The sequence below is a fragment of the Oryzias melastigma genome, linkage group LG1 (genome assembly GCF_002922805.2).
Source record: "Oryzias melastigma strain HK-1 linkage group LG1, ASM292280v2, whole genome shotgun sequence".
NCBI lineage: Eukaryota > Metazoa > Chordata > Actinopteri > Beloniformes > Adrianichthyidae > Oryzias > Oryzias melastigma.
In genome coordinates this window covers 31,378,982-31,392,047 of record NC_050512.1, presented here as the reverse complement: position 1 = coordinate 31,392,047, position 13,066 = coordinate 31,378,982, and the positions used below count along the sequence as shown (strand labels likewise).

The 13,066-nt window shown below is 40.1% G+C and overlaps 3 protein-coding genes across 5 annotated transcripts in view; 1 reads left to right on the top strand and 2 right to left on the bottom strand.

The window, feature by feature from the left end:
- Positions 1-5,376, top strand: part of LOC112157190 (phosphoribosyl pyrophosphate synthase-associated protein 1) — an 8,671-nt gene extending 3,295 nt beyond the window's left edge. Inside the window, exons 5-11 of the mRNA XM_024289799.2 lie at positions 169-341; positions 794-909; positions 1,010-1,065; positions 2,060-2,205; positions 2,978-3,048; positions 4,646-4,792; positions 5,077-5,376. Coding sequence (XP_024145567.1) covers positions 169-341; positions 794-909; positions 1,010-1,065; positions 2,060-2,205; positions 2,978-3,048; positions 4,646-4,792; positions 5,077-5,235 — 868 coding nt within the window. The 3' untranslated portion in view covers positions 5,236-5,376. The remainder of the gene's footprint in view (positions 1-168; positions 342-793; positions 910-1,009; positions 1,066-2,059; positions 2,206-2,977; positions 3,049-4,645; positions 4,793-5,076) is intronic.
- Positions 1-13,066, bottom strand: part of LOC112157183 (B-cell receptor CD22) — an 821,740-nt gene that overhangs the window by 73,120 nt on the left and 735,554 nt on the right. The gene's annotated exons all lie outside the window — the stretch shown is intronic.
- Positions 7,657-8,916, bottom strand: LOC112157199 (GTP-binding protein Rhes). The gene has a single exon (XM_024289813.2). It carries the CDS (start codon positions 8,676-8,678, stop codon positions 8,052-8,054), a length of 627 nt encoding a protein of 208 aa, XP_024145581.1. The 5' UTR covers positions 8,679-8,916; the 3' UTR covers positions 7,657-8,051.

Below are 13,066 nucleotides of genomic sequence, written 5' to 3'. Positions count from 1 at the left end.
CTCTCTATTTCTGATAAAAATATAAACATGTGGCATGCTGTTTGTTCTACTTTTTCGAAGCAACACTTTCCAACCTTTTCTAAACTGACCCTTAAGACCTTTAAAAAATCCACGAGAAGAAATGCTCCAGTAATCTCTGCTGAGTTTGAGTTTTCTGTTGTTCCTCAGAGATGTGAACACGGCCATCATGGAGCTGCTGGTGATGACGTACGCGCTGAAGTCGGCCTGTGCCAGGAACATCATCGGGGTCGTCCCGTACTTCCCCTACAGCAAACAGTGCAAGCTGAGGAAGAGGGGCTCTGTCGTCTGCAAGCTGCTAGCATCCATGCTAGCTAAAGCGGGTGAGAGGATGCGGTTTGTTTCAGTGAAGTCTGATGGTTCTGAAGCTAAAAGGTCATTTTCATGCTGCTCAGGTGGAACGTCTTCCATCCTTTAATGTTGCTGAAGAAACTTTTCCTGCTTCAACTCTAGATTATCAAGTCAATTCAGATCAGATCTCTCAGTTATTCTTCTTTATGTGTTTTAAAAAAGATAGTTTTCGTGTCATGGAAAATACGCTCTGAGTTCTCAGCAACAGGGAGGGGAAAGGGGGCGGGGTCGCTTCGCACCATCAGTCCCGCCCACAACTCAGAGGTGGGCCACTTTGCTCCTCTGCAGAAACTATGTCCTAGAAAACAACACAGGTTTTTATCATCCTCATTAGACCACTGGGAAGGCTTTAAAAATAGATCAAAGTTTGATCAAAGTGGACTTTAAAAACCTTGAATGTGTTAATCGTATGTTTGTTTTTCAGGAGCATCTCATGTCATCACCATGGACCTCCATCAGAAGGAAATCCAGGGCTTCTTCAGCTTCCCAGTGGACAACCTGCGAGCTTCCCCGTTCCTCATCCAGTACATCCAGGAGGAGGTGAGAACAGAGAGTCTCCTCACAGACTGATGTTGTTTTCCTGACACTTTCTAATGTGTTTTTATTTAGAGACGTTCTCAGTGAATCTCTCTGTCCTCAGATCCCAGACTACAGGAATGCCGTCATCGTTGCTAAATCTCCTTCGGCTGCTAAAAGGTGACCATCAGTCTGACCAGTTCAAGTCAGGATTTTTATCTGCTGTTATCGCAGTGCTCCACGGTCTAAAGCATCAGCTGGACATAAGTGGGAACTCTTTTATTTTTTAACACAAAGTATGAAAAGGGAAATTCTGAAGTGTCCTGAAACGGCGAGCTGGCCGTTCTCACTGTGGTTTTCAGGCTGCAGCTTCGATGTAAATAGTCTGCTGATTATTTGAAAACTGCTCTAAAAGTGTCTCTGTGGTTTGGTCTCAGACAGACTGATGCATGTATGTTTATTTTTATGTCTGTTTTCTGAAGCAAAACACTTCTACTTATTCTAAAAGTTATTTCTTAATTTATAATCAGCGACCAACAAACTGAAGGATTTACAGATATTTTAATGTCTGTTTGATGTTTGGCTGAAAAACCTTTTGGTTTAGTCTTATTTTGAGTCGGTTTCTGTCTGACAGAAGGTGACACACATTGACTGTATATGAGAACTGGACTGAGTGACCCCGCCCCTCTGGCATTCCAAACAGGAAGTGGCTCCAAGAAGCCAAAATCCCAAAGACAGAAACAGCTGTTAGTCAGGCATTCTTTCAGTCAGAACAACCATTCTTACTCTGATTCCTTTTTAACATCTTGATACTCATTTTTTTAAGATATGTTTTTCTGTCGTTCAGCTTATTCAAGTCCAGACCAATCAGATGCTTCAATTAAAGTTGGAGGAGCCTGCTGGCCCTCATGTCTAACGCTCTCGGGGGGGTAGGGGTGTTTCCTTCCAACAGTCTCCCTCCTGATTGGTAGGAGTGGTAGAACTTTATTCAGGTCTTTTGTCCGTTGCTAATAAAAATGTAAGTTAACATTCTCCAGGTCGACGTTGACATCGCTCAGCAGTAAATCAGGACGTTTCGACCTCGTGGCGTTGGTCTGGCAGCCATGTTTCCGTGTCTTCCTGCTCCCTCATGGTTTTCATGTGTTTTTGACTCCTGAGTCTCGGTTTGTCTCAGAGCTCAGTCTTTCGCCGAGAGGCTGCGGCTTGGACTGGCTGTGATGCACGGTGAGGCCCACCAGTCCGAGTCAGACATGACGGACGGTCGTAACTCCCCCCCCTCGACCCGGACCACCGCAGGACACAGGGGTCTGGAGCTGCCATGTGAGGAACAAATGACCTTTTTTGTCTTTTCCAGAGTTTTATGTTTCATTGAGAATTAATTTTTTCACCTTTTTATCCACAACAAAGAATTTATTGGTGTTAAAGTCCTAAAAATATGATCCTCTGAAGTTGTGTGTCCAGATTGAAGTTTAAGATTTGTTGAAGCTAAAGCGGTTATCCTATTAAACCCAAATCTCAAAAGTTTCATCTGAGAGAGAAAAGAGTTTTAAATGTGATTTGTTAGAAATGAAAGAGTAAAAACATCCAGGAGTCTGCTGACAGACACAATCATGCTAATTCTACTATAAAAGGCTAAAATAAACATTTTCATTTGATGATTGCAGCCAAAAATGAAGGAGCTTTTGCCTGTTTGTCAAAATAAAGAAAGAAATGCAGAAAAAGTTTAAAAATGACAGAAAACCCAATTTCCTTTTTAGAGAAAACAAAGACGTTCATGGATCTGTTAGTAAGTGGATACATCAAAAAGGGGCGGAGACTGTAGCTCAAGGCTCCGCCCACAGTACTTTTAATGTCCTAAATACAATCTTTTTCAAACTTCATTTTTTCTTCTGCTTCTGATTCACAACGATTAGAATAAAGAAATCCTCCCGTGGGACTTAATAACATAAAGTCTCATCAGCTGATCATTCATTCCTGCTGCTCCAGTTTGGTTCTTTTCTTTCTTTTTGCCTTGTTTTGTTCTGATTTCCACAAACTCCAGAACATTTGTTGCCTCTTGTGTTGCTGAAAGTGTTTTTTCCATCTCTGTCAGTGATGATGGCCAAAGAGAAACCCCCCATCAGCGTGGTTGGAGACGTTGGAGGCAGAATCGCCATCGTCGTCGTAAGATTAGTTCTAAATAGAATCTCTGTTATTTTCATACAGCATCAGTTTGAGGTCTTTTTATTAATTTAAATACAGATTTTGTTTTGCATTAAATTACAGTACAAAAGTATTTTACAAGCTTTTTTAGAAAAAAACAAATCAACTGGTATGGAGCCAAATTGTGGTCATTAAGACTTCAAATCCAAATAAACAACTTGGGAAAAAAAGTGCCTGAAACTTTCTGTAATTCTAAAAAAAAATTGTTTCAAAAATTTAAATTCAGCTTCAAATTTTAATTTTTTAGCTTTCAAAACGCATAATTTTAGTTTCAAAACATTTTTTCCAACTCTTTTTGTGTTTGTTTTTTGCTTTCAAATCTAAAAATTTTAAGTTTTCTGCTTTTTACGCCCGTCACAGGACAACACAATGTTGTGATAATACAGACGATGAAACATTTTTTCTCCATATTTATCTAAGTTCCCACCGTCAGTGAATGCACGAGAATGAGGTTAGCACCCTCTGTTAGCCCCGCCCCCATGTATCAGAGCTGGGCCCAAAGTTTCAAACCTGAAATAAGAGTTGAAAAAAAAAATTCAAACTAAAAAAAGTTTTGAAGCTGAAAATAGTTGAGTGCTGGACACTTTTTATTATTATTTTTTTTATCCAAACACCAATATTTTTTACGTAGTTTTATTTGGGCTTAACTCTTACTGGCCCTCATTTGGCTCCATAGATTGGTTGTAGATCTTGTCGTTCGATCTCCGTTTCTCCTGAACAGAACACGTTCACTTTGACAAATCTACATAAATTTTCAATCACGATCAAATCTTTACTTTCATTAAAATAAACTGAACCTATTTATCTATGAAAGTTTGAACTTTGAGAGTTTAAAGAGAAAAACATGTGAAAATGTTCATGTTTGTTTGAGAAAAGTGGATCTAGAATTTGTATTTACTTATTTATCTATTTTTTACTTTTTTTCAAACTTGTCAATAGTGAAGTGTGGTCAGTCATGCAATATAATAAATAATAATAGGAAGAATAAAAGTAATGATATAAACACTTGGCTGAAAGAGAGCAGCTACAAGCTCTGTCTATTAAAGGCTGCCCTTTCAAAATAAAACAAAAATTGAAATGAAAATAAAAATCTATGGATACATTTTCAGCACACTAATAATATAATTGTTATAGTTTAGCAGTCATAGTCATGTTATTCTTCATGAATATACACAAGGATAATACAATTTGAGTATAATAAAGTTTATTTTTGTGGATTTCTCCAATCACAGGTTATTTTTAGAACATAATTCCTTTGATAAATGAACACAGTAGACCAAGAGAAAATAATTTATCTAAGGTCATTATTCCTCATATTTGTTTTAAAAAAGAAGCTTTAACAGCCAAGTCGAAGTTCTGTTTAACTCAAATCTTACTTCTATGAAGTCATATTTTGTTAAAAAAAAATGTTTTTATTGCATTGAGGCATTCACTGTACACCTTTTTATTTATCCTTAAGGCTTTATTCGACCATAAAACAATACATGGATCATAAAAATATTACACATGTACAACTATAAACTCTTATTTTAGTATTTGTTGCTCCTCTTATTTCCAGGACGACATCATCGATGACGTGGAGGACTTTGTTGCCGCGGCAGAAACCTTGAAGGAGCGAGGAGCCTACAAGATCTACATCATGGCCACGCACGGACTGCTGTCGGCCGAGGCGCCGCGGCTCATCGAGGAGTCCGCCATCGATGAGGTTTAAAACATTAAGATTAAAAGGACATATGCAGTCAGTAAAACTGCAGTTTTATTTGAGCATTTTGCAAACTTTTCTTTTATTTGATGCCTTTTCAGGAACTTGTGAATCATGTCCGGCAATAATTTAAATAAAATAATGACAGTATTTTTTAGAATTAGGAAAATGATTTGCAGAAACATTTTCTTCAGTCGTTGCTGCCAAACATCTCCACCTCAGGTGTAACCGCTCGGGTTTCAGGGCTGGAGGGGGAAACTGATCTGCCGTTTCTGCTGCGCCTGCAGGTGGTGGTGACCAACACGGTTCCTCACGAGGTGCAGAAGCTGCAGTGTCCCAAGATCAAAACGGTGGACGTCAGCATGATTCTGGCCGAGGCGATCCGCCGCATCCACAACGGAGAGTCCATGTCTTACCTGTTCCGCAACATCACGGTGGACGACTGAGGCGGACGCCGGTTACACAACAAACGCACGGCGGAGCTCTGTTACAGCATCTGGGTGATCCATCTCTGATGTCAACCAGACACACATACTCATGTACAGCATCGTGTCGTCTGCAAATAAAGCTGCTTTTTTAGGAATTTACATTTTAAGAGTTTAAAGCAGGAGTGTCAAACTCAAGGGGCCAAAATCCAAAACACACCTGAGGTCGCAGGCCGAACAGGATAAAGGGAAATGTGGCCGCTGAGTATGCTAGTGATGATAGCTGGAGATGCTGAAATTGATAGCTAAAAACGCTGAAGCTGATTGCCAACTAAAATATTAGCTAAATGCCAAATTAGCCTAAAAATCTTAAAAAAAATCCAGAATCTTAGGTTAGTCGAAATAGTCAAAAGTCCTAGTTAAACTCCATTTTAGACTAAAACGATCTTAGTGAATGCCAAAATAGTCCCAAAAGCTAATTTTCAAAACTATAAAATGTTTTAACATAATTGTGAATAATAAAAAGGCAGGAATATTATTTCAGAATAAATCAACTTAAACCTTAATAACTTTCAATATTTTTACTCTCCATAAAAATATATATTTTGTCAAAATTATACAAGTTAGAAATTCAGTGCAAGATAACATCGGGTCATTAATAACAACAAAATAAAATGATCTGGAGGGCCGGATCCGGCCCCAGGGCCTTGACTTTGACACATGTGGTTTAAGTTTTATTGATAATTCACCAGAAGACAGTTTTAAGTGTAAAACATTTATTTATGCATCGGAACCCAAACTTTCAGTAATGTTTTCAGTCGTAACCTCAGGATTTGTGAAGCATGAAGTCGCTGAATGAGTCGATGCAGATAAGTGTTCATGCAAATAAATCCACATATTTATGCACATTTTGAACAAAAGTTTCAATAAGGAAGTAAAATGAAGCTTACACTAAAATGAGATAAAAAGATTGTATCTCCTTGCTTAAAGTAAACGAGTTCTGGTTTTCAGATGTTAATTTCCTTTTTTAATCCTGATTTCAACAGAAGTTTACAAAGAGCTGCAGTAAATGCTAAAACAGAGGCCGTTTGTGTTGGACGTCCATCGTCTGAATCCGGTTCCGGCTGCGTTTCTGTCCACGACTCTGAACTTGTTCTAAACGCCTCAGAGTCTCTGAAAACTGCTGAGGAGCTTTGACCAAGTCCAGCGGCGGAGACTCCAGGCTGAAGCTGTCAGAGATGAAAGCTCTGAGAAAAGGTGAAAAAATCATCCTCTGAGACGAGTTCAATAAAAGACAAACCCGATCCACACACCTGTGAAGCTGCAGGCCTTCCTCCCTCTGCACTCTGAGCGAGGAGTCACTGCGGAAGAAGGTTTTAAACGTGGACCGAAAGAGGAACTGGTCGCAGCTCAACGTTTACCCGGCCACTTCCTCATATTAAAACAGGAAACTGTCGAGCGTGATGGGGCGAGCTGCAGAGGGGGTTGGTGGTGCGAGGCTGCCTGGACCGTGAGCACTGCGGCCCTCTTCCCTTCAGGTAGCGCTGACAGAGGAACCGTGCACACCTATTTCAGGAACTGCACGCCGTCAGGAAGCCACAGCGAAGCAAAGCCCGATTGTTCAGTATTCAAATGACATTTAAAGGGCAGCAAACGCCTTTCACTCGGCAGAGAAACATTTCTGGTCATTCTATTAATACTATTAACGTTTCCAGTAAATATAAAGTCATTATTTCAGTCAGCTGTGACAGATTTCTGATCAAAACTACAGTTTTTCAGTGAATTTAACTCCAAAAATAATATTTAACAATAGTTTGCTTATTAATATTATACATTTCTGTTGTTTTTTTAACATTTGATTGATTTAATTGATCAGATTTGATGACGACAGTGTCTGTTTCGGCCAGCAGGTGGCAGCAGAGACCCTAAAAGTGTTTAGAAATCATTAACTGTGAGCGCACAGAACGTCCTCTTCTTGTCAATAAGGACATTTTTGGACTATTATAACAGAAATGTTCCATTTAGTGAAATATTAAGCTAATAAAAGTATTTGGAAATTATTATCAATCATATAAGTGCAAATTAGTCCTCATTTTTTGTCCTTTTGGCTTCTAAATTTCATTTTTTTTATTAATAAATGGGGATTCATTTATTATTTACATTATCTTGTGATTACAGGAACTAAAATATGCACTTTTTTATAAGTCAGGGAAATTATAGATCATATTTTTTTTACTCCTTTAAGCTCCAGTGTTGATGTCCCTATAACTTTTTAACCATTAACATGATAATTCCAGAAATTCTGCTGGAATTATCATGTTAATGGTTAAAGAGTTACATTATTAAAAAAAAAATACATGTTATTTAAACGACGTATTAGGTGTTAAAGGGTCAAAAACTGACTGGATTTTATTTCAAGACAATATTTCGAATAAAATCCTCTTTTTTGTGGTTTAACCTTTTATTAAACATCTACATTTCATACATTTGAATACATGGCACATAAAAATAATCAAAAATGTTCATTTTTATACAATAAAAATGTCTTCATTTTCAAATAAAAAGTGCTTTGACATTTTTTTATTCGTTTTCAACATGAGAATAATCCAAAATTACAACATTGTAAACGTATGATGTGCTACATGTGATTGACTGGAGAAAGTCACATTAAAAACGCACAAAAGCGACCATCTTTCTGGCGGGAAACAGTCTGTTTTACAGCTTCTAAAGCAGCTTGATGGCACCAAAAGAAACGACACAGATCGGAGAGTCCGCGTGGACGCGCGTGCAGCGCGCCTCCGGGATTCAAACGTCCAGGTGCGGCTGTGCGCCAGCGTCTAGGACAGGACGCAGCTGTTGGTCTTGTTCATGGGCGGCCTGAAGTCGGTGTCCTTCGGGAAGGTCTCCCTGCGCCTGCGCAGCGCCGGGCTCAGGCGGCTGGGCAGGTTCACCTGTTGCAGGAGCTCCTTGAACACCTGCACCACGTTGGCGTTCTCCTTGGCGGACGCCTCCACGTAGCTGTTGTTCCAGTCCATCTCCACGGTGGCCAGCACGTCCTCGGCGGACACCTGGCGCTCGCGCTCGCGGTCCGCCTTGTTGCCCACCACCACGATGGGCGCGTACTTGTCCTCCTTGATCTCCAGGATCTCGTCCCGGAGGCTCTTGACCGCCTCCAGGGAGTCCGGGTCGTCCACGGCGTAGACCAGCGCGAAGGCGTCGCTGTTCTGGATGGAGAGCTTGCGCATGGCGGGGAAGGAGTAGCTGCCGCTGGTGTCCAGGACTTCCACGGTGACTTTCACCCCGCCGATGTCGTACTCCCGGCTGTGCAGCTCCTCCACGGTGCGCCGGTGTTTGGGCTCGAAGGAGTCCTGCAGGAAGCGCCGGATGAGAGCCGTCTTCCCGACGCCCGCGGCGCCCAGGAAGACCACGCGCACCTGCGTCTTCTCCTTCACCTCCAGCGACATGGTCGGCTCTTCGGGAAGTGGCGGCTGAGCGCGCTCACGTCTCCACAGGTAGCTCGGGAAGTGCGCGCCTTTTCTTCACTCTGAGCTGGACCCCATGAGAGTCTCGTGATGACGGACGTGAAGAGGAGCGACTTCCAGCTCTTTCATCAGCTGCTGCACGCGCCTCCGCTGCGCACTTCAAGTTCTCTCCTACGAGTCCGTCAGAGCGCACGCGGGTTTTATCCCTGTTTGTGTGCGCGAGCCTCCCGTCCTGCTCCGGTCTGGTCCAATCAGAAGACGGCAGCCTGTGGCGGCCAACATCTGTGCAGCCAATAAGATGAGGAGGAGAGAAGAGGCTGTGGAGCAGCGCGCAGCTGGATGGATGAATGTGTATTATGGGATAGATGGATGAATTGATTGATAGATGGATGGATGGACGGATGGATGAGTGGATTGATTGAAGGATGGATGGATGGATGGATATCATGGGATGGATGAATTGATTGATTGATTGATGGATGGATATTATTGAATGGACGGACAGATGGATGAGTGGATGGATAGATGGATGGATGAGTGGATTGATTGCAGGATGGATGGATGGATATCATTGAATGGACGGACAGATGGATGAGTGGATGGATAGATGTTTAATTAAAGTTTCCCCCTGGCTCTTGTTTTTACTTTTTAGTGACAATACAGATTTACTGAAAGAACACTCTTTAAACATTTATCCGGTATTTTAACTTTTTTCAAGTACAACAAAAACATAAACAAATATTTTTGTTTAATAAACTTGTTAAATAGATTTAAAAAACATCAAACTTTTCTTCATTATTTTCTTTTGTCTGTTTTGTCTCTCAGTTTTTTAGCAGCACATCATTCAGCTCATCTTCTACGGTCTTTCTTAAAATTCATTATTAATTCTCAGTTTAATTTATAAGAGAATTACTTTATGAGAACGTCACGCCTGCTGAAGCTGAAATGATCAGGAATTCAAACATTCCTGGTTTTGAAGTTGAGAAAATTATCTCTAAATGAAGCGATTTTCAGCATCTCGACTCAAATACATTTTATTCCAAATCTCTGTTCATACCTGGAGGCTTGAATAGTTTCAGCCGCTCTGTTTCTGTAAAGTTTCAGTTCATCATTGACGTTCATGCAGACAGGATCATGATCTTCTGTGTCTGAGAACATGACACCTTTGTGTCCCTGACCTGAAAATACCAGACTGACCTCTGCTACAGCATCTCATCAGTGGACGATCCAAGAGAAGAACAAGTTTCAGACACACATTCGGATCTCTTACAGCAGTTTATGTGAGAATCCTGATGTTCACTTTGGGTTTGTCTGTTTCTGGTTCTCAGTTTCTTTGTTTCTCTGTGATGTTCAGAGTGTTTCTGACATGTTTCAGATTGTGGAGATGGAGTCCTAGACCTCCAGTTTATAGTAGTTTAGGTCAAACTCAAACCATTAACACCATTTGTTTTTAGAAGAGCTTCAACCAGGAAGTCAAAGGTTTGTTTCTGACATTTCTTGACTTTTCCATATTCTGTTTATCTTTCTAAGCCTTCAACTCATTGATTCATACAAATTTGGATCCAAGACTAAATTTTCATAAATTAAAAGAGCATTTTTAAATATTGACCACGAAACAAAGAGCCTAAAAGTTTACTAACCGTAAGATTTAACAGCTAAATATTTGTTTATTCCATTTGTAGAGGAAATATTGTCTTTAAAGAGAAAAACAATTTACATTTTAATTAGGAATCTAGAAAGTCTTAACCTTTATTTTAAACCCGTCTTTGCAGGAAAATCAATTATATATATATATATATATATATATATATATATTTAATTAGTAATTTTATTCCTTTTTTATTTTTATACATTATCATTTTTAGAAAACATTTTTATGAATAATTGTTCTGGAATCAAAATCATTTTATTTATGTATAAAACATTTAAATGTGTTGATTTTTTTGTTACAAATGAAGAAATAAAATTTACTGTAGAGGAATAAAAAGCTCATCCTGAATACATAACAGCTCTAAAAGAAATATTTGAAATGAAAATATGACAAATCCAAATCCGTTGAAGAAGTCGTTTTTCATACACTAATGAGAGTCCTGAAGGCGGTTTGGAGGTGATGCAGACTTAAAGTGGTTTCCTGGACAGGTGTAGGTGGTTCCGTCTGTTCTTCACCAGCTGAGCAGACACTTGGAGTCTGGAGCTGATTTACATTTGAAAGCAGCTGCAGTGAACTCACCGTAAAATAATGATAATGGAGGAGACACAAGGAACAGAAAAGAAGAAACACAGAAACGTGGATTCAACACACAGGGAGACAGAAACTAAAACTTTGTTCATAGGTTGTTGGTGAATTAGTTACAAAAGCTTTAACTGAATATTTGATGGTTCAAATCAAAGCTGAATTTAGGCATGGCTGCCCCCCCACCCCCCATCCCAAACGGGATGGGCCGCAACAGTCCAAAATTAAAAGAGAAAAAGAAAGAAATAAAGAAAAGACAACAAAGATTTAAGGACAAATGAACATACGAACAAATAAAGACCTAAAAAAAAGAAAAATTCAAGTCCAATAGATAGTCTCAGGAAGAGATTTGAACTTAAAACTAAAGAATATCAAAAATATTAAAGGAGATGATGTGATGCGATGAACTGATAGTACCGTTTCTATGTATTTTAGGGGGTCACGACACCCTAAACCAGAGGTCTCGGGCCCCCCGGGACATTTGCAGCCTGATGTTTTGCGGCCCCCACCATAATATCTACTAAGCAATACCTCCTCCATGTCCACGCTTGTTTGATGATAGCTCAGAATCCGCTTTGTGATGTTTCAGCTTTATGCCTAAAACTTTGCATTTGCTATTGTCGTTGGATCAGAAATGTCCTTAGCAACTGTTGCTAGCGTCGTTAGCTCCTATCATTTAACAGGACGCGCTGAAGATATTGTTTAGTAGTACATAGACATGAACAAATGTTCAATAAATTTGTTCAGTAATTGAGTTTGAGACCCCTCAGTACATTCAGACCCCCCCCCCCATTCTATCTGCAGAAATTTGTTTGTAGATATTTACCCAGGAGTTTCAGAATAAAAGTGTAGGTTGGTGTGGCTAAAGTCTGTGAGTTTTTGCTGATTTAAGCTCAGATCAAAGTAAATCTAGCAGAGAACCCGTCCTAAACTGTCCTCCGAGTCCAATTAGATGTAAAGTGAAGGTTTTTCTACTGAATCTTTTCTCTCTTTCGTTCGTCAGAGATTTTTCGCTGAGACGAGTTTGACTCTAAATTTCCCGTGAGAGAAGGACGGGCTCACAGACTGTGACTCAGCCTGTATCCTGTTTGCTTTTGCAGCAGCGTGGAACCACGACAAACCTCAGGGAAAACCGAGAGCCCGTCCATCATAATCCCACCTGCTCAAACTTCTAGCTCTCTCTGATTCACCGTTCTCCTGTGGGAAGCTGTCGTACCTGAAGAAGGCAGCAGAGCAGAGAGAAGCACGGCGGGAATGCAGAGCTCCAGGGAGGGAAGACGGCTAAAATGATTGTATTCAGATTCTGTGCTGATGAGGATGGATTTCATTTAAAGTCTTGAATCCTGATGCTGGCCTGGAAATGATACGTTATTAAAGATAATAACAAAATAAATGAGGGAATGCAAAATCCGCCGGTCTTTTTGTGAATCTGTGGAGGTTTACAAGGAGCCTCAGAGACTCACATTCACTCTTTAGAGCCTCTGAGAATCACCAACCAACCCGTGCAGCAGGTTCTGGGACTGGAAACTTAAGGTTCCTGGAGAAAACCCACAGAGAGAACATGCAGACTCACCAGCCGGGATTCAAACCCGGATCTCTCTATGAGGAAACAGTGTTACCCTTCTCTACACCAGAAAAAGTGAGTCAAATAACTGCTAAAATAAAGTTTATAGCAAGAGATCTATAATTAAATTAAGTGAAACATTTAACCTGATGATTTAGTCACTTTTGTATTTGTAGAACCAAAGTTAAAAAGTTGATTTCTAATTGTATGTACAGTGACCGACACGGCTCACACAAGTGCAAAAGCCACAACAAAACGACAAAATCCTAAGTATGACGACAACAACTGAAGCATGACAACAAAAGCCAAAACATTATGAAGCAAAAAACAACAACAAAAGCTGAAGCATAATGACAAAAGCTGAAGCGAGACAACAAAAGCAGCCAAAGTTGAACCTATTTCAAACAGTGGCAGCAATTGTGCTTCAACTTTTGTCGTGGCGCTTCAGCTTTGTCGTTGTATTGTGGCTTTTGCATTAATGTGAGCCGTGTCAGCCACCATGTTTGAGTTTTCAATTCAATTTCAATTCAATTTTATTTATATAGCCCAATATCACAAATTCAATTTGCCTCA

Coding starts and splice junctions, on each gene's coding strand:
- LOC112157199 (XM_024289813.2), bottom strand. CDS start 8,678: ATGTCGCTGGAGGTGAAGGAGAAGACGCAGGTGCGCGTGGTCTTCCTG.